The 18,702-nt window shown below is 36.4% G+C and overlaps 1 protein-coding gene across 1 annotated transcript; it reads right to left on the bottom strand.

Annotated features, from left to right (window-relative positions):
* Positions 1–1,387: 1,387 nt before the first annotated feature.
* Positions 1,388–18,423, bottom strand: CRIM1 (cysteine rich transmembrane BMP regulator 1; the record flags this gene model as incomplete). The annotated part of the gene is made up of 7 exons (XM_027898871.1): positions 1,388–4,288; positions 4,622–4,809; positions 6,167–6,289; positions 7,298–7,492; positions 11,905–12,126; positions 13,908–14,123; positions 18,207–18,423. Coding segments are annotated over 7 exons (1,338 nt in total), but the record flags the coding sequence as incomplete, so codon positions are not given.
* Between the last annotated feature and the right edge of the window lie 279 nt (positions 18,424–18,702).

Raw genomic sequence — 18,702 nt, 5'->3', positions numbered from 1 at the left:
TTTGGAAAGAAACATAGCGAGGAGCAAATGCGTTCCTTGTTAAGCATCTGTATACTACTGATGTGATTTAAAGGATTTGCATTCTATCCCACTCAGCTATAGCTTTTTTCAAGCTGACAAATGCTGGTGGGCAGAGGCATTCCAAATATGATCCTTTCAGTGTGAGTAAGGCAAAGGAGACCAGGGCTACTCTGAGTGTTCAAATGTGCATGCACTATTATTTTATACACTGGTTCAGTGATGTTTTCTGTTTCATTCTGATGAAAAATAAAAACGTTCGCAGAGTTTGAAGATGCTCTTCTAGAACACATATATCATCCATAGCCTTAGTCTTGGGAAGGAGGAAAAATGCTGAAACAGTAAATAGGAAAGAGGAGGAAATTCAACATATGTAGATGTAAAGGGATGCACATAAATACCGATCTACCCTAGCCAAAGTCAATTATGTCAACTATTAGTACTTGGGCATTTTTTGATTATTGCAGCTAGCACTGCAAGAACATTGACTCAGTGGGAGTAGCAATCCAAACTGTAAACACCATGCTAAATCCAGGGAGTACCATGTTTGAACAATGTGGACATTTTCAGTTCCCTTACCCTTCATCTTAAAAGGATGTACAGGGACGTACATGAATGAGAAGCACAAGGAATGGCAAGGGTGGCCATAAGGTATGCAACTGCTCCCAAAGAATTTTATATTGGGCTTTTCAAGAAAAAATGGAGACAAGATACAGGTCTGTAAATTAATGCATGGCATATAGATAATGATCTACTGCTGATTTGTCAGGGATATTAAATGAAACCATTAGGAGGATGGTTTCAAAGAAAGAAAAGAAAGCAGTTGTTTATAAAGCACGTAGTCAAGCTGAAAACTGCCTCGTGTCAGGTAGTTACATACCAGAACTTTACATCAAGTCCATTAACTTACAAATTACTAGAAGAAAAGAACATTATGGGTTAATAGATAAATAAATGATCGGGAAGTCCATGAAGTACAAATTGTGATTCCAAATGCTTTTTATAGGACCTTGTATCAGAGTCTTATATGGTTAAGCACAGCTTTCTGACACGTACGACTAGACCACATGCCCTCCATGACACGGCAAAGGCCTAACGTTGCATTTGAGAGATTCATCTTTACTGAATGCTGAAAGTATTTGGAACTCCACAAAGCTCTCCAATGTTAAAATTCTTTAGTATAATATGCAGAACTTTCTGTAACTGCAAACTGTTCTTTACCCACAGTGTGTTCTGAGCTGTTCCAATCTCAGATCAGCATGACAATAAAATGAATTCCTACCCACCATAATATCAATCTGTAAACTAATGTTTCAAGGATTAGTGTATGGAAGTAATAAATGTGAACATTTAAGAGAATACGCATCAGTAGGTTTAAAATTTTTTTATTGTGCTGCCAAGAGCCAAATTACAAGAAACCGCCTTACAGTTAAAAAAGTAAACAAGCAATCTGCTGAACCGCAGTGCACTCCGAGTGCCACATATGCATCTATTTTTTCAGAAAATTATATCTGCATTTCTCTTACAAGAGCACAACAGGAACCAAAGTAAAAGAGTGTAATGGATACAGCACATAGGATAAATCATATCTTTAAAATAATAATAATAAAATAATAATAATAAAAAACATTTTACACCATGTCCTATATCCTGCTAATATTTTCAGAATATGGCCTTGATTGTAAAACAAAAGCAAGCATTTACAATTTCTGGATAAAGACTGCTTACTCTTATGCAAGGAATGGATGTTTTGTCTTGACAAAATCTCTGCAGTAACTGGACAGAAACATCTCTGTTTCAATATCAGATTGAGTACAAAACACTGGGGAGACTACATTTTTTCTTACTGGTGGTTGGAAACTGAAGTTATATAAGCAGAAAAAATGTTGACCCTTAATGATACACCTATTTTTTTATTTGATGCAAACAGCTAGAACACCTTTTTGATATTCTAAAACAAAAAAAAATGGTTAATCTTCAGATTAATAAATTAGGTCATTATAATAATAAATTAGGTTTTTTTTTTTTTCAGTTTTAAAGTTCAGCAACCTCTGACCAAGTATTTAGAACAATACTTGAGAGTTCCTTTACAAAAAATACATTTTCTTTTCACATTAAGCATACTGGGTATCTGTGTCTCTTATGAGAAGCATTTGTAAAAGAAAAAAGGCAATGCACAAATGGGTAATTAGTATAAAAGTGCCAAGACCTGTTTGGAAAGTAACATTGTATTATACAGTCAGAGTTATAAATGAGGCAAGCTACAATAAACTTCCAGCTTAATGTGGACAATATTCCAGTAGTTGTTTCAAACAATTGTTTGAAAAAAAAAAAAAAAAAAAAAAAAAAAGAAAGGAAAAAACCTCCAAAATCCAGGAGCTGATGGTGTTAATTTATGGAGTTGATTAGTGCTGCATGTATATTGTCATCAGTGTCTCTAGCCAATGCATTCATTAAAAAGCCTTTTTAAGGCTAAGCAGGAAAAGAAAAATAAGAAACACCCTGAAATGTAGCAAGTAGCAAGAGCAACGCTTACTGCTAAAACCGTGCACGTACTGTACACACGCCAACACAAGAGTGCGCGCACACACACACACACACACACAAACACTTTCAAATCAAATCAAACTGTAGGTAGAATGAGATGCTCTTTTCTTGTCTTTCCTAAACTCACAAGCGATTAAGCATTGATATGGAATGCCTGTTATCTGTTTCTGCTCTGGGTAAAATCTCTCTCAGATAAAAATACATTCAACAAGAAAAAAAAAATAGAAAAAAATATATACTGTATACATAGTATTTTATATATACAGTATATATATGTATAGTGTATATACACATGCACGTATATATACATATGTATACCTACATGCATTTGTATATACATATATATACACAAACATACAAATACTTTTTGTTGTTTTTAGCATAATTATATTTACATAAATATTCCTATAATGCTAGAGTTTAAAGAAGCATGATCTCCTTTTTTTTCTGAGCTTCAAAAAAGGTGCTTGAGTAATATACAATTAAAATTAAGCAGCTTCCTAGCATGGAAGTAGTTTCTAAATCTGCATACCAGTAAATAAGAACATCAACAGGAAAAAAAAACAACCTTAAAACAGTCTCTTTTTTACTCTCTTGTAAGCAAGAGCTTTGTCCAACAAAAATAGTTTTCCTTCTCCTGTATGAACAACCAGAGATTGATATAAAATAACAAAACAAAACCACAACAGACAAAACAAACAAACAAAAGCCCCTGGAACTGCATGGTGTTCTTGACTTTTCCTTCCTTCCTTCAATACTGCTGTCAAAAGATCCAGTGCTCATATCAGGAATTACTTAGGCCTCAGTCATTTGCTAACTCTGCTGAAGTCTGGCTAATCTAGCCAATCAGCTTTGAAGAAAACAAAAATAAAAACAAAAAGCAGCACAAGGTATAATTTTATACATCCTTAATAAACCCACCCTTTATTTTCTGCTATAATCTTTTCCTTGCTATTTCATTAACTACTGCAGCTTCTCATCATATAGAAAAATATTTGCAGCTACACCACACCTGTGATGTGACAAATTCTGTTCTAGGAGTATATTACCGTAGCAACAGCTGGAAGAAAAAAAATCAGACCTTTTTGTATTTTTTTCATCTGGGGTTAGGCTTTGGGTGCAACAGATGCAATTTCAGAGCAACAAGGAAAACCACTATCCTGCTGCTCGGCAGTTTATTTTCTTCTAAAGCCAAGCATGACCAGCTTCTCTTCTATGAAGCTTCCTTTTACCTCATTGCCTATCCCTAGCCCCTGATTCCCCCTCCCAAAAAACCTCTATAGCTATGTTACAAGCAAATACATCTTAACAAGTTTTAAAACTTTGGTTCTAAGAAAACACTTGGTCAGTTATCTCAAGGAAAAGTGGGAATGCTTTTTCTGGCACATTGCAGGAGTCAGAGCTCATCCCAGTAAGGTCTTAGAGCTGTACATGTAGTCACAAATCCAATACAATCCACTAAGCAAGTGCACAATTCTAGTTTTATTTTAATAGCAGACTGTCTCTCTCTTCTCTCTTTCTTAATCCTTGGTAAGGGTGCAATTCTTCAAACTGTTTGATAGAAATTATCTGCCTGTAGGTTGTTCTGTTTCTGCATGCTGTAAAATCCACTGTATCTTGAATCCGGGTCTGCAATTCTTAGCATTCTCTGAGAACTGTCCACCTGGACCATGGTACCTTTCTTGCAGTCCACATACACCAGTTGATTGTTTAGGCAAGAAGGCTGTTAAAAGAGAAAGGAAATACTGAGTAAGTTAAACAATTTTTGTATTCCACACATAATTAAAAAAGTTCTTTTCGTTCAAGTCCATAAGCACACAACAAAATACAGCAATTAAAGAGTCTAGACTTTTCCCAAAGTTGGTAAATGCTTATGCCAGGCACAGTAACAGATCAACACTCTCCTTAGAATCACCATGTTTTATCTTCTGAATGGAGCTCCGCTATTCTCATATCCCAGCTGGGCGGGTTAACCGGTTGCTGAACATTTACAACAACGTTTTGTTCCTGGTTTCCAAAAAATGTGAAAGTCTGGAAACAGACAGAAACACAGCACCTTTGTTGGAGCTTTGTAGCAGGACACAGGAATCCACTGCTTTTTCTGATTGATGAGCAGGAGGATGATGATCAGTAACAGCGCTATCATGATTGGAATTGTCACCAAGGCAACAGAGCCGACAGAGGCATCCTCACTGGGGTGTGGCCCACTGCCACTTCGGTACTCTCCCTGGAGATGGTTCATATCTGGAAGGTAAGTGTGAGCATTTTTTAGCAATTACAAATGGGCCTTGGCCATAATGAAGGATGTAATTCTGAAAGTCTCAGTCATATGTCTTGCCACTCATATGAATTTGGACTTTCTCTCCTGAAATGTCACCTTATTTATAGCAGTTAGAACAACCCAAAGCTCATATCTTGTATAGTGACTATATTAGGCATGAAAAGGCCATCAAAAAAGAGAGGAAATAGCAGGAATATAAAGCACAACAACAAACAAATCTGACAATAACCTTTTAGCTCAGTTGTGTTTGCATCATCTTATCGGATCACAACAAAATTCCCACTTATAAAAAAAAAAATTAGACCATGTTTCCAGGCTGATGGAAGTCTTTTTTTTTTTTTTTTTTACCTTTTAAAACTGGTAGGACAATTATGACGTGTTTGCTCTCTCATCTGTTGAGACCATATTACAATACTTGCACCACTCAGTCTGTGAAAACAGACTGCTGGCAATCTTCTTAGAATGTAAGAAGTTTTGCATGTAATTGCAAAAAATGGTAATTTTCAATGACATCTAAAAAATTCCACGCTTTGCAGTGTGTATTTATAATCCCTAGGCCAGGATAGTTGCAACCCAGCTACTAATGCCCGTGAGAAATGAAAATGCTGTAATTATAGAAGTGTAAGGTTAGAACTTTGTAAAGCAGTTAAATTTCATGCATCCTTTCTCCAAACAATAGTATGCTATGAGATCATCCTCAGATTTAAAAAAAATACATACAAGCTTAAGTTGTCCTTCAATTAGAAAAGGTTAAAGACAGTGTCATAGAGTGTTTCCTCTTCCCTGGAATAATGATTGCAGCACAGTTTAAACAAAAGATACATTTACATCCTTAGACAACTTTATAAACTCTGTCTCATTATACCTGAGATGGGTTTTTTTTAAACTTTGACATTTGCCTATGATACATTTTAAGCTGTGGTACATGTTTTCCATCTTTGTTTATCAATAGAAGAAGATCAAATTAAGATTTATCAACTCCAGTGGTGGTCTTTCTAGTTTTTGAATCAGAAAAGACACTGCTGACTTTTTTTCTCATTCACTGTATTCCTAATTTTATAGAACTTCATAATACCAACACAGATGTTTCTTCCATGCAGAAGGTGGAATGATAATGAGACCAAATTGCATAAATGTAATTTAATAGACTGACTCATCTTTAATCAAAGAAAAATGCATGTAAGAGTTATGCACTGAAGAATATTCTCAGATAACCACCTTTCCAAAGCATTATATAGATGCTACCTGATTAGAACAAGTAGGTGCATTAAACATGGGGAATAAACAGGCCTCTGATATCCCAGTTGTGTCAGATTTTACCTCTGTGAATGTGGATTATGTCATTTTCACTCGGAGTTGGCCAGTTTGGTACTTCTAGTTCAATGTCTCCTCGATGATTTGTCTTCTCAATGGGAATGTTAGTGGGTTCAGGAACATACATCTCTGTGAAATGAGATAAATGTGTTTCACAAATTACAGGCTGCTTAACTTCTCAGTGCTGCTCTTAATTCAGGAAATACGCTTGGCCATCTGCAGTGCTTTGTCCTATGAATTCTTTTATTTGCTTCAGAATTTTCATCGTTATTAGTCTGGAATTTTGTTTAAAACTTGTTGCATAATGTATACAGGATACACGCCTGCTGCTATTATCATTATCCTAATGTGAATGGGATGATGGAGTGGTGAGGACAAATGTGCTTTTGAAAATACCATTTCAGAATACATGTTTCACTACAAGCTTGCTCCTCTGTGGTAATACAGAAAAAAAAAAAAAAAAAAAAGAAGAAAAAGAAAATACAAAGGGAAGGCTACATCTTTCCAGATGATATGTAAACAGTGTCTGCTGGGTTCTTTGCCTTCCTTTATTTGCAATTCTCAAAGCAGGGGAATTGCAAGACATGGTACTGCTGAATCTCTGCAGTTGTCCTGTCAGAAGTAGTTACCAGCTGACTAAGATGAGCAAACTTCTGCAGAAGCATTTCAGGACTTTAGAAACCAGTTGGAATTCTTATGTCCCTTGTGCCCATTGCCAAGACAATTTCATACTGCTTTTAAGCCAACTTACAGTGATAAATAAAGCAATGTAGTATTTGAAAAGTAATGAAGAGACTCAGAAAAGACAGAAATATTAATCACTGTGACATAATCTGCAAAGATGTAAGAATATTAATTTTCCCACTTCATTAACCTATTTCCATAACCTTGTGAAAGGACAAACCAGGGGCAAGCAACTAATTTTTGAGTTCACAGTTCTCAGAATAAGTGGAATTCAAACTATGTCTTTGCACAATGTGCCTGTTAAGAATATTAATTTTCCTGAAGTCTAAAACTTTGTTGTCTTTGTGGTACTGTTCAAACATGGACTGACATTCAAAAAACAATTACCCCCCCCCTTATTATTAGTCCTGGTAAACCAGCATCACAGTAAACTGGGTTGTAACATCACATTACCTGGACACATGGGACAGCAGCTTCCCTCCACATTGATGGGTTCAGCACAGGGGAGAGGTGGGCAGCTGACAGTGGAGCAGAGTGTCTGACCCTGCAGGCAGTAGCAGTGTGTGCAGCTGTCAATGTCCCAGCGCTCCTCATCTGCGTATGTTTTTCCACTGAAGTGGCAGACAACTTTCTTTGGAACTGCATCTTCTGTTGAAGGAAAACAGTGGTGTGATTATGCAGTAACGGGCAATTACACAAAAATCCGATTTCTTCCCCAAACATGGAAGTGAAACAATTGCTACAAAGAAATCTCAACTGTAATTAAAAGACCCTCTCTTCACCTTCCAGAAAATCTTTGTTAAAAAGATGTCATTTTTGCTACTTAATATACGTAATTAGACTGCGCTGCTTCTCCTCACTTTCTTAATGCAAGAGGCTAGAGGAAAGATGACTGGGACAAGAAATGATGATATAAAAAAATGCTGTGAAAAGAAGAAGAATTGATTCTTTTATATGTTTGACTATTTGAGACTTTAATTAAGTAAAAAACCTCCTAATTACCTAAATTTCTATAGCAAGGTTTAAGAAAGATGAAGTTAGTCTAGAATACTGAAAAAAACCAGATTAGGCAGGATGCCAAGAAGAATGAAGCAACTTGCAGATGAAATAACCAGAAGTGCTTAGATTATTTATTATTATAAAACACATTTGAAGAGAATCTGATCCTTCCCTGCAACTGCACCAACCCCAGGAAAAGGGCAATAACTAAACTCAGTACATTTTTTCACACTTAGTGTTATATAAATTGGAAATCAGTGTGATCTTTCTGCCTAAGCATTCAGCACACCATTTTTTTAATGTTGCATCCTGTGCAAGCCTTTTAGGTGGTCTGCAGTATACCTTCCATTTCACTGTGAAGATAGTAATGAATTGCTTAGCCTAGGAAGTTTTTTGCTGCTGTAACACTTTATAGATAATCAAAATAAAACCACAAAGCAGAAGCTCCAAAAGCCAAGCAGCACCTAATTTTCATCTTAGCTTCTTATTAACCTTATTTCTTAGAGGCAAAAATTATTATGATGAAACCTGCTGATGACATGAATTTGCACATTAAACATATGCAGGATGTTACAGAATGAAATCACAGACTTCTTTAACCATCAGATAAATTTTGGTTTAACATTCACACAGACTACATATTTAAATATGTCAGTTAGAGTTACCTCTCAAATATAAATAAAAAACCTTATTAAATAATGTGGCCTTTAGTAAAGGTTTTAATTAGTGACAACATAATAGACTGACATAATCTGGAATAACAAGGTTAGCAGTCAGCAGACCAGTGCTACAGATCTGGACAGAATAAATTCAAATGCAAAAGAAGATAATACTAATATTAGTAGAATTATCTGAAAAGCACAAAGGGTTTCGGAGATCCTTGGTATGGTTATGCCATAGCTTCCATGGCTGTAAGTATGGGTCTCAACCTCCCCAAGCAGAAGATTTTATAACTAAATGTTGGGTGCATATGGGAAAGGAAAAGTGGGAGGAAAAGGTGCAGAAAGCTCATTAGGTTTTTACCCAGATGATGTGCATGTTGACATAGAGCCAGTGGAGCCCTGTGTTAGTCAATAAGTAGATGTGGCTGGGGACGAGGGTGAGGCACACAGCCCAAACACTCCTCTCCTGATAATTACCTATGCAGACCTAAAGGTGTGTACTGCCTGTGCACTCAGGGCTGATTTGCTTCCAAAGTGCTACCTTGCCCCACTCAGGATACCTTCTTCAATTTAGCAGCTGGTTTGTTTGGAAAAGTCCTTTAACTTGCTCGGAGTTTTGCAAGTTTGTGAGGAACACATCACAATCTAATACAGTAAATAGTTTTTAGAAGAATGAACAAGGGTAAAATCACAATAGCAATGTTGCACCTTTAAACCTCAAGAGGAGATTTTTAAGTCCTAATACAGTATTATCCTGTGTGTGTCTCCTGTTTTGGTGTCCATCCCTATGCAAGTATAAACAAGGATGAAGATGAAGACCACAACACCAATAAGTGCTCAAGGATAATGGAAATGAGACTTGCAGTAAGAAACCCACATAAAAAACTGGAGTCCAGAAGACTGAGTCTAGCTCTGCTTGCTTCTCTCAAATTTCTTCTAGCTGTACTAGAAAATCAGTCTCATCTGCTAAACAAACAGTCATTGTTCTGTTTTCTGCAGAAGAGTGATCTTGTCTTTAACCAAATAGATACATCCCTTTATCATCTCTAAACTAGAAGGTTATCTTTCCAAATTAACCTTTCTTTGTAAGAAAAAAGAAGAATGTTAAATACACAGGATGATATTGAGGATTCAAAAAACAAGGCCTGTAAAATTTTGAATTTGAATTTATATAAACTGGATCCAGGAAGAACTAGAACCAGAACCAAAAATTATGCAGTGCTAAAAGCCTGCATAATTTTTGAAATTCCAATAAATGAAGAAAGCCTGTTTCCACAGAGTTTGCCTATGCCCAGGGAAGTGATTGAGTCACCACCCCTGAAGGTACTTAAAAGATGTATAGACAAAGCACCTGGGGATGTGATCTAGTGGCAGATTTGGCAGTGCTGGGTTAACCGTTGGACTCAATCTTAAAGGTATTTTCTGACCTAAATGATTCTATGATTCTAAGCACTTTATCAACTATTACATGAAAACAGTGAGGAAGAATCTGTACAAAGATGTTCTTCACAGTTCTCAAAAAATGAAGAGCTGACCATTAAGAATCAGGAAGACAAAAATTAGGTGCACAACCTGACTAGTCGTACATGCAAGAGTATATAGTTCATAGAAACCATAAAAAAGTTAGATTTCCCATGAATTTCAGTTATTTAGACCACAAAACATAGTACAACTTGGATTAATGAAATGTATCATAATTGAAAATCTTCATATCTGAGCATTAATTAAAATCTGGCTTCTCTATTTTGTATTGCTGATCAGTTGCTACTAAAAAAAATCATTATGCTTTTATTGCTCACACATTTAAGTATTTCTGATATTATGCAACTATAAAGGATTCAAAGTCAATTAATTAAGGCCATATCTACATGTTCTGTGTATATATTTGCAAATGACATGCAAGGTGTAGGCAAAAAGTTCTAGAGGTTTCATTTTTGTAGTTCACGGCACTAGTCCCTTCCTCACCCAAAGCATTCTCCACTACGGTATTAAGACTCGTGTTCTGACTCTACTGGTTTGATTGCCCAACTCCGCATACATTCTGTATTTTTTTAATGTTAAAATGTTTTCTGAATTAAAATTCATTTTTATGGTTCAAAGTCAATTACTGGAAGAAAAGCCTGCGGAAAATCAGTTGTTGAAAAATTCTAAATTCTCCCCATTTTTTATGCAAACCACGAGAAGAAATAGTCATAGGATAACAAAGAACTTTCCCCTCAAAATGTCCTCATCAGGAATCTAGGTATGGTTCCAAAGGCAACGGAAAATTGGATATTTTGTAACTTTTTCAGACATTCTTTCAAGGAATTCCTTGTACATCATATAAAACTGTATCATCTATTATTAAAGACAGTTTATCTGCAATGAATTAAATATTTCAACAGTTGTATCAATGGTACATATCTGAAAGTACTTCACAACCTTTCTGACATGTTTCCAAAGGAGAACTGTATTGTTTATAGATGGGCAAGTTGATTCACGTGTTCAATTTAATATTTAAAGCCTGTCAATTTTACTATATTACTTTTTATGGAACTCTTGCCTACTGTATCTCCCCCTGCTACTTTTGGATGAAGGTAAGTAAGCTCTGAATGCTTTTCAACAATGCTGCAAAGACTTAATTTCAGCAAGTACATTATCCAATTTTTCTCTATTAGCAGCTTCCATTCTACAGCCTCTGTACTTGCTATGAACTCACAAAAAAAGTAATCTTTAAATAAATACTCTTATTCAACATACAATGAAAAAGTGATCAGTAATATCAAATTCTGCAACTTTAAAAATGCCTGGCAATTTTCACTATCTACAGCATCCATCATTTACTTTAGCTCCAAATCCAAAACCAGTGCATGGCCCTTAATTCTTTATGCATTTTTTAGTACTTAAAAAACACATATTTTCCCTATGTTTTTTCTCAAAGATATTATCATTAACAAATTTCCATTTTTTTTCCCCAGTATTTCAATTTAGATGCCTTATTAACAGTTCTACATGCCATGGAAGTTCATAATGCTTCAGCTTATCTTCTGCAGTCATAATTAATGTTTTCCTCATATTATCACACAAATCTTGACATACCATATATGTTACCTGGCCAATTTTCCTTTAAATAAAACAATTTCTGTGTAATGTCTTCATCCAATAAAGTGTATTACCACGATTTCAGGAGGATGTCCTCTCGAGTTTGTAGGCAAATTACAGGTATATCTCCATGCACTTCTACCTAAAAAACCACAAATCATGATCCTCCAAGCTCCCTACGCAGATTTCACTCTCCAGTTCAACTGAAGGCACAAACTGCTACTCCCCAAACCAGGGGAACATATTTCAGTTTGGGAATAAAACTTCTTTCTTACTCCCGAGAAGCGAGCAGCAAGTTAACTATTTCTATTTGCTCACCAATACAGTAAGGACAACATTGTCCCTTTCTCAGAACGGGTCTCTCACAGGATACCGGTGGGCAAGACTCAGAGTAGCATCTAATCACACCATCCATGCAAATGCAGCTAGTGCAGACATTGGGTTTCCAGGACTCAGCTGTCAGAAAAATATCTCCTTCATCGTTTTTGCAGTAACTGGGCATGCTCTCGTTGCTTGATGAGGAGGGCTGAAGAGGCTCATCTGTAAATATAAACAGATTAAGTTATTTAACATACAGTGGCTAACTAACTTCTCTCATAGTTCCTTAACGAAGAGTTCATTCACTCTTTAGGAACACAATGGAACACGCTGGCTCACTACTTCAACAAAACTAGGACAGAGCCTCATGTCTTTTCAGTCCTTATATGTGATGAAGACCTCATGATGTGCTCTAGCATAATATGTAGACCTTCAACGAGTTTCCAAAAAAAACCAAAAACAACACCCAACCCCAAAAAACCAACCCAAAACACATTGAGAAAAGGACAGCAAAGTGAAAAATAATCACCATCAGAATCAGCACCTCAAAAAGCCACTCTGAATGCTCTGCATTGCAAGGTATATAGGAATTAATCTTAAACAAGAGAGATTAAATTTTAAACCTACAACTTGAATCCCAGCTTCTACCATGACAGTCCAAATCTTAGAATGATGCAAAGTGAAAAGCTATTATGCTGCTGTCACCTTCACTAGTGGACTTAGATGAGCTAATTATATGGAGTTGAGAAACAAATGGAATTTGATCAGGCTGCAGCCTGATGCCAATGGGTTTCCTTTAATTGTCATGCCTGCCTGTGGAGGAGACATATTTCTGCAATTAAGCTGTATCTTAAAAGACATTACAAAACAAGAAAGAGGACTGTATGTGCAGATAAGGTATAAGAAAAGGAGAAGAAATGAAAGGATTCATAAGAGCATTCATATCAGGTTCTCAATCTAACTGCATTTATCTATGACACTAAGCTCATTATATAGCCAGTGAGGTAAGATCAACTCCTTCAAAACAGTATTTTCAGCATTAAGTAATCAATTAATATATTCAGTATTAATCAAATGTTCGTTGTTATTAACAATGAGAAAAATGGAAGGCAGCAGAACTTAATATTTGCAGCAGAACTGGCTGCAAATATTTTCTCAGAAAAAACCTCCACACCTGAAACAACACTGTAGCAAAACCTAACAGCAAAACTTAATTTTTCTTTTTAGTTAAAGTAAAATTTTTAGATTTTGGTTTTAAGAAAGACATATTTTCTCAGCGAGTTTACATATAATTCACAGGTCTGTAGTAAATTTCCACTGCAAAAAAACTCCCCCATTTGTTACATAAAATAGGAATTCATGTTCATTTATAATCAAATATCTTTTCTTGGGGGAAAGCAAATCCTGTTATCTTCTTTACACTGTGAAGCAGTCTAAGAGGAATCTGGCACACCTGCCAGGCTGGAATGCTTTGATATTATTCAGCTGCCTTCAAGTCACTCTGAAATCATAGCATGTGAAGGTAAAAGCAAACAGAAATATTTTTGAGACTAAATCCCAAATAGACAAGATAGTAATAAATAAGTTCAAAAAAACCAAGGCATGTAGAAAGGAAAAGAAACAAGCCTGTATCTACTTAACACTTTGACTGCTTTCAAAGTTTCTCTAATCCTGCATGTCTCCATAAACGAGTGCATGTTTCCAGTGCATATTTCATAAACCTTTCAACTAAGGATTCTGGTTCTTGCAACCCTTACATTATTAGATTGCCTTAAAAGATGTTCAAAGTTCAGGGCCACAGCTCCTCTTTACACTTTAGATCTCTCTTGCACATAGTCAGGTTTGGCATTTGAATTAGTGGCCTGCAGGCTCTCACTCCTCACTGCTTAAAAACAAAGGCACCTCAATAACCACCTGTGCACAAACAGAAACATTCTTATACTGAAACATCCTATTCTCACATCAAGAAAGGGCTCTGATAAAATCTGGTTGTCAGCACATACCCGGGCACTGTGGACAGCAGGAGTCCTGTGTGCGGGTGGGGTTTTGACAAAGAAGAGGTGGACAGACTTCAGTCTCACACAGGACACGTCCACTGTGGCATGTACATTGTGTGCAAGAATCAATGTTCCATGTCTCTCCTTCTACAAAGTATTCCCCACCAGGAGCATGACAGATCGATGGACTGGTGAGCTCTGGCTTCTGCACGATTATTTCATCTGGGAAAAACAGAATTGGAAGACAGGCAAAATCAACTGTTACTCTAATAATTAACAACTGTACCCAAGATTAAGAATGTCTGTTATTGCTGAAAATATATTTCAATAATGTTATTACTGAAAATACATAACAAAACCAGCTATAAATTATTCTTGATGAAGATCTTTTGACTTTATGTCACCTGCATCTCATGAAAAATGGGAAAAAGATAAACAAGAAAGAACTTGAGAATCATTCTGAAAAAAGAGCAGTTAATATAAATCAGATGTAACTTTAAGCATATTTAGCATTTCAGAAAAAAAATCAAACCAACCTGTGATGTAGGAATTCCAAGAGGTAACTGTAAAAATTCTACTCATCAGACAGTTTTTTAACTGCTAAATGTTAGCATCAGTGCAGTTCCTGAAAGGATGAGTAAGTATGCTTCTCTGGAATTTAGGAAGTCCAGGTTCAAGTCAACTTTCCCAACAGATACGTCTCTCTATCATTTGATGCCACATTAAAAAAACCCATCCAAACAAGAACCCACCACAAAAAAATAAAAAAACTCCGACCCATCAGAACAGAAAAATACAGAATCCCACACCCAGCCCCCTAAAAACGTATAAGCATTTAACACCGATAGAAGTGCTTCATCAATGTTGCACAAAAAAGAGAAAGAAAAAAAAAGAAGGGGACAAAAAAAAAAGAAATCTGCCATCTTTGAAAACTGGACCCAAGGAGATGCCACAGTGTGTAGACTCATATTTTCAATAACTGTATCTTACCAAATGAACCTTACTTCCTTTTCAAACAATTAGTTACGTTACCTCTGCCGCCCTGGCTAAAAGATTCACCCCAGCAGTTTAGAGAACAGATTTGTCTTCCTTCATGTTAAGAAAGGAACTGAAACTGTTTCCCTTGTTCAGCATGAGGGTCCTTCAGCCTCTGGGACATTAAAAATGGGGGAACTCTCTTTACCTCTTGGTGTATTGAAAGAATAAAAGAATCCTACCCTCCACCTTGAGGTTGTTTAAGTACTTATCACCAAGAAAAGGTTATGCCACAAACAGCATGTTTGTAACCTGCTTAAAACGCTTTGAAAACTACCCCACATAAGGTGCAGTAATGGTAGTAATAGTTGCCTGCTTACTATGCTGTTTCATTTGGACCTGGAATAGGTTCACCAGCTTTTCCCAGGCACTGTGTACAGATATCGAGATGCCTCACACAGCATGTTTTATTCAGCTGCGGAAGCCATGAGTTTGAAAGCTACAAGCTGCAAAGTGAAGTTTCAGGCTTATAAGTGATGTCCTTCAGCCTGAATTCAACCCATTTAACATTGGACAGCTAAGTTAGGTGCCTCTGTTAAGAACTGAACTGCATCATGTTTCCTGTGCTATAAATGGAGGGGACGAGAAAGTGACTTCCCTAACTAGGCTACATCTCTAAACCACTTTCAGAAGGTCCATCCGTCTCTCCTACTTATTATAATGATGCCTAATGTGAACATCATTCTAATCCAAATATCTTGGTTAAGGAGAGAAAAATTGAGCAGATAGCAGCCCCTCTAGTTATTTAGGCAAGCCAAAGCCCGCAAAGTACACCTGACTTCTCTTCAGCTCTGCTGTACTTGTCTGGAGAATGGCTTTTGTGCCCTTTGCTCTCTGACGCTGCCACGTGGAAGACACACAACTTAATTGTTCTCATTTCTGGAGAATGATCACTAGAACTCAAGGAAGCTGACTCTGGCTGATCTGACTTTATTCACAAAGTACTAATGCTTTTCTTTCAGGGAATTATTTTATCTTTCACTGATTTGCTTATGCTATGTTTTTCCAATTGCTTACATTTATGAACCACATACCTGATTCAGCAGCATTTACCCAAAATGAGATTGCTAGTCTGCTGCCTTGTCAGCCTGTTTGATTTTTATTTCAGCTGGAACAATATATTACATTTTATGCAATGACATCCTAACTCACCATGGCAAAGGCAATGCTAATTTTTTTCTGGAAATTTTCGGAGTCATCTGCTTTGCATTTAGTTCTCTGCAAAGTCACAGGCCTGTTTTGCTACAGCTCATATACTGTTCTTAATCAAACAAACATAACCAGACATCACTGCTGTATGTATGGTATTGCTAATGCCTCCTTAGCAGCCCTGATAATGAAATACCATTACAACTAAATCGCTACAACTTTGCAACTAGTATTGCAAATTTACTACTGCTAACCTGAAGGAGCAATTAGTCAAACAAATATACACTTTCTGCATAGCACGGTTCTGCAAAACATTATAAATTAATGGCTTTCTAAATCTTACATGAAACCTGGAACTTTTTACAAACATTGTGATGAACCATTTAAATCTCCCCATTTATAGAAGCGTGGTTATAAGGAACAGTGTAGCAGTTAAGGTATCTTGCTCTGTTGAAGGCTAATTAAATATTGAATTGAATGTAACCACTTTTTTTAGTCTGAAAAACGACCTCTGAGAGCTGCCCCTACCCTGTTGATAGGTTAACATTGCAATTCAAAACTCGGTACATGAGGACTGCTAATTATTTCAATATTCTTATGGCAAATACATTTGAATGACATGCTCACAGGCTCACAATTCCAAACTTCATTCCTATCTATTAAAATCCATGATATTTATTTAACATCATCAGTGGGGAATCAATACATTGCAAAATAAAATTGGAATTACATTTGTAAAAAAATATAAGACCTCAGTGGGGGGAAAAAAACCCACACTGAGACGAATTTGGCCTTATTCATATACTTATATATGCAATCACTTCAAAATGCGGTCTCTGTCCTAGCATTGTAAGAGTTTACAACAAGTATGACTTTGCTAACACAGAAGCTAGGTGACCAGTGTCTTGAAAGCAGACTCAAAAAGGAATGGACTCTCAAAGTCTCTCAAAGGAATGTCTCTCAAAGGAATGGACTGCTGGGTAAGCAACGGTTCTTTTATAGGAGACCAACATCACAACATTAAAATTTTGAATCTTGAGTTTATCTAATGCAAGAACTGACATGCTAACCTATCCCCATCTATATGAAGTATACCATCGCCTAAAATACTACACAAATCATTGTGAAAAGGCTGAAAAAGAGACAAACCTCTGAAGTCGTGCATCTCTCTGGGGACTATATTTTTCCAGTTACCACAAGGTGTGAACTGGATTGGAGATCACCATTTGTCTAAGCAATCTGAAGAGATCGGTTATCTTAGGTCATAGGAAGAATGTGCTTTTCTGTGTCACTTTCAGAAAGTGGATCTGGCTATTTATTTTACCCTTAGGGTTTCCTGTTCTTTACAAAGAATGTGAAACAATTCATAATCGCTTATATCCTCCCAGTGCCGTCCTACTGTTCTGCTATTCATAAAAGTTTCATGAGCCTCAGTTGTTCCTACTTGTAACATGACTTTCAATAAAACCACAGACAGTATCACTGTATTACAAATTAATGTATTTCTCACATAAAATACTGTAGAAATAGTTCTGAAAACAGAGAGCATTATTCTTACACTCTACCCACACTTTTTCATAGATGTTTTTCATATTAACACTTACTAAAATTGTATTGGAATGCAACATGAGTTGTACTTGGCCTTTCCACTGAAAGCGTTGAAATAATCTACAAGAGCCTTCCCTCAGAACACAGAATCATAATGTTCAATTACTTAAGACACTTGTTTGTGTACACCTTTGAGGGGTTGTGAAACATAGATCAGGAGATAAATTTTAATAAAACTCCACTTTAAAATAAAAAAAAAGAAAATGTAACGGCTTATTACAATATTTCCTATCATAGATAACAGACTAGAAACTTGTACTAATTTAAAGATTCAAGTGTGTAAAAAATTAACAAGTTAGGACCCACAACATGCATATGGTTTAAATTTTTAAATTCCTATTTTTCACAGCTGAGATCTTAATGACAGCAAGTCCGCATGTTATATTTGGGCATAGAAACCTTCGCCTGTACCTATTACCGAATGATGCACGAGATTATTTTCATGTATTAGGAAATAGAACATATGTGAAATGAAACCCGATTACAAAGGATGTAAAAGAAAAATCATGTTACCTGGACATGATGGACAACACTGCCCCGGATGTATGGTGGGGTTGCCACAATTAGGAACGGGGCAGGTGATCAAGGCACACATTTCCCGTCCGTTGTGGCAGTAACATTCCCTGCAGCCATCGTGCCAGCTCTCCTCATTCTCATGTCGGCGCCCATCCATTGATAGGCAAGATCCTGTTTTAACAGGAGGCATGAGAGAAGCCGTTGCCTCTGCACAAAATCAAAGAAAAATGAGGTGTCCTGATAAGCATCTGTTGCTTAGGAAGAAGCACACCAATTTCACGCCTGGATTGCATGTATTTTTAAAGCACATATAAGACCAAGTTCTGTCATTTACACTTAGAAATAAAGTAACGACACACAGGAAACAATAAAAGGTATACGAAAGGGGATGATAGGATGTAGTAGAATTCATTTCCTTGGAAAATATAATGATTTCTTTCTGCTGAACCTATACTATTTTTTAATCACCCAGAAATGCAGTACTGTCCATATA

This window comes from Empidonax traillii, unplaced genomic scaffold, assembly GCF_003031625.1.
Source record: "Empidonax traillii isolate 1590-97213 ecotype Southwest subspecies unplaced genomic scaffold, ASM303162v1 scaffold626:size867168, whole genome shotgun sequence".
NCBI classification, from domain to species: Eukaryota; Metazoa; Chordata; class Aves; order Passeriformes; family Tyrannidae; genus Empidonax; species Empidonax traillii.
The sequence above is the reverse complement of the archived record's forward strand: the minus strand, read 5'-3'. Positions and strand labels throughout refer to the sequence as shown.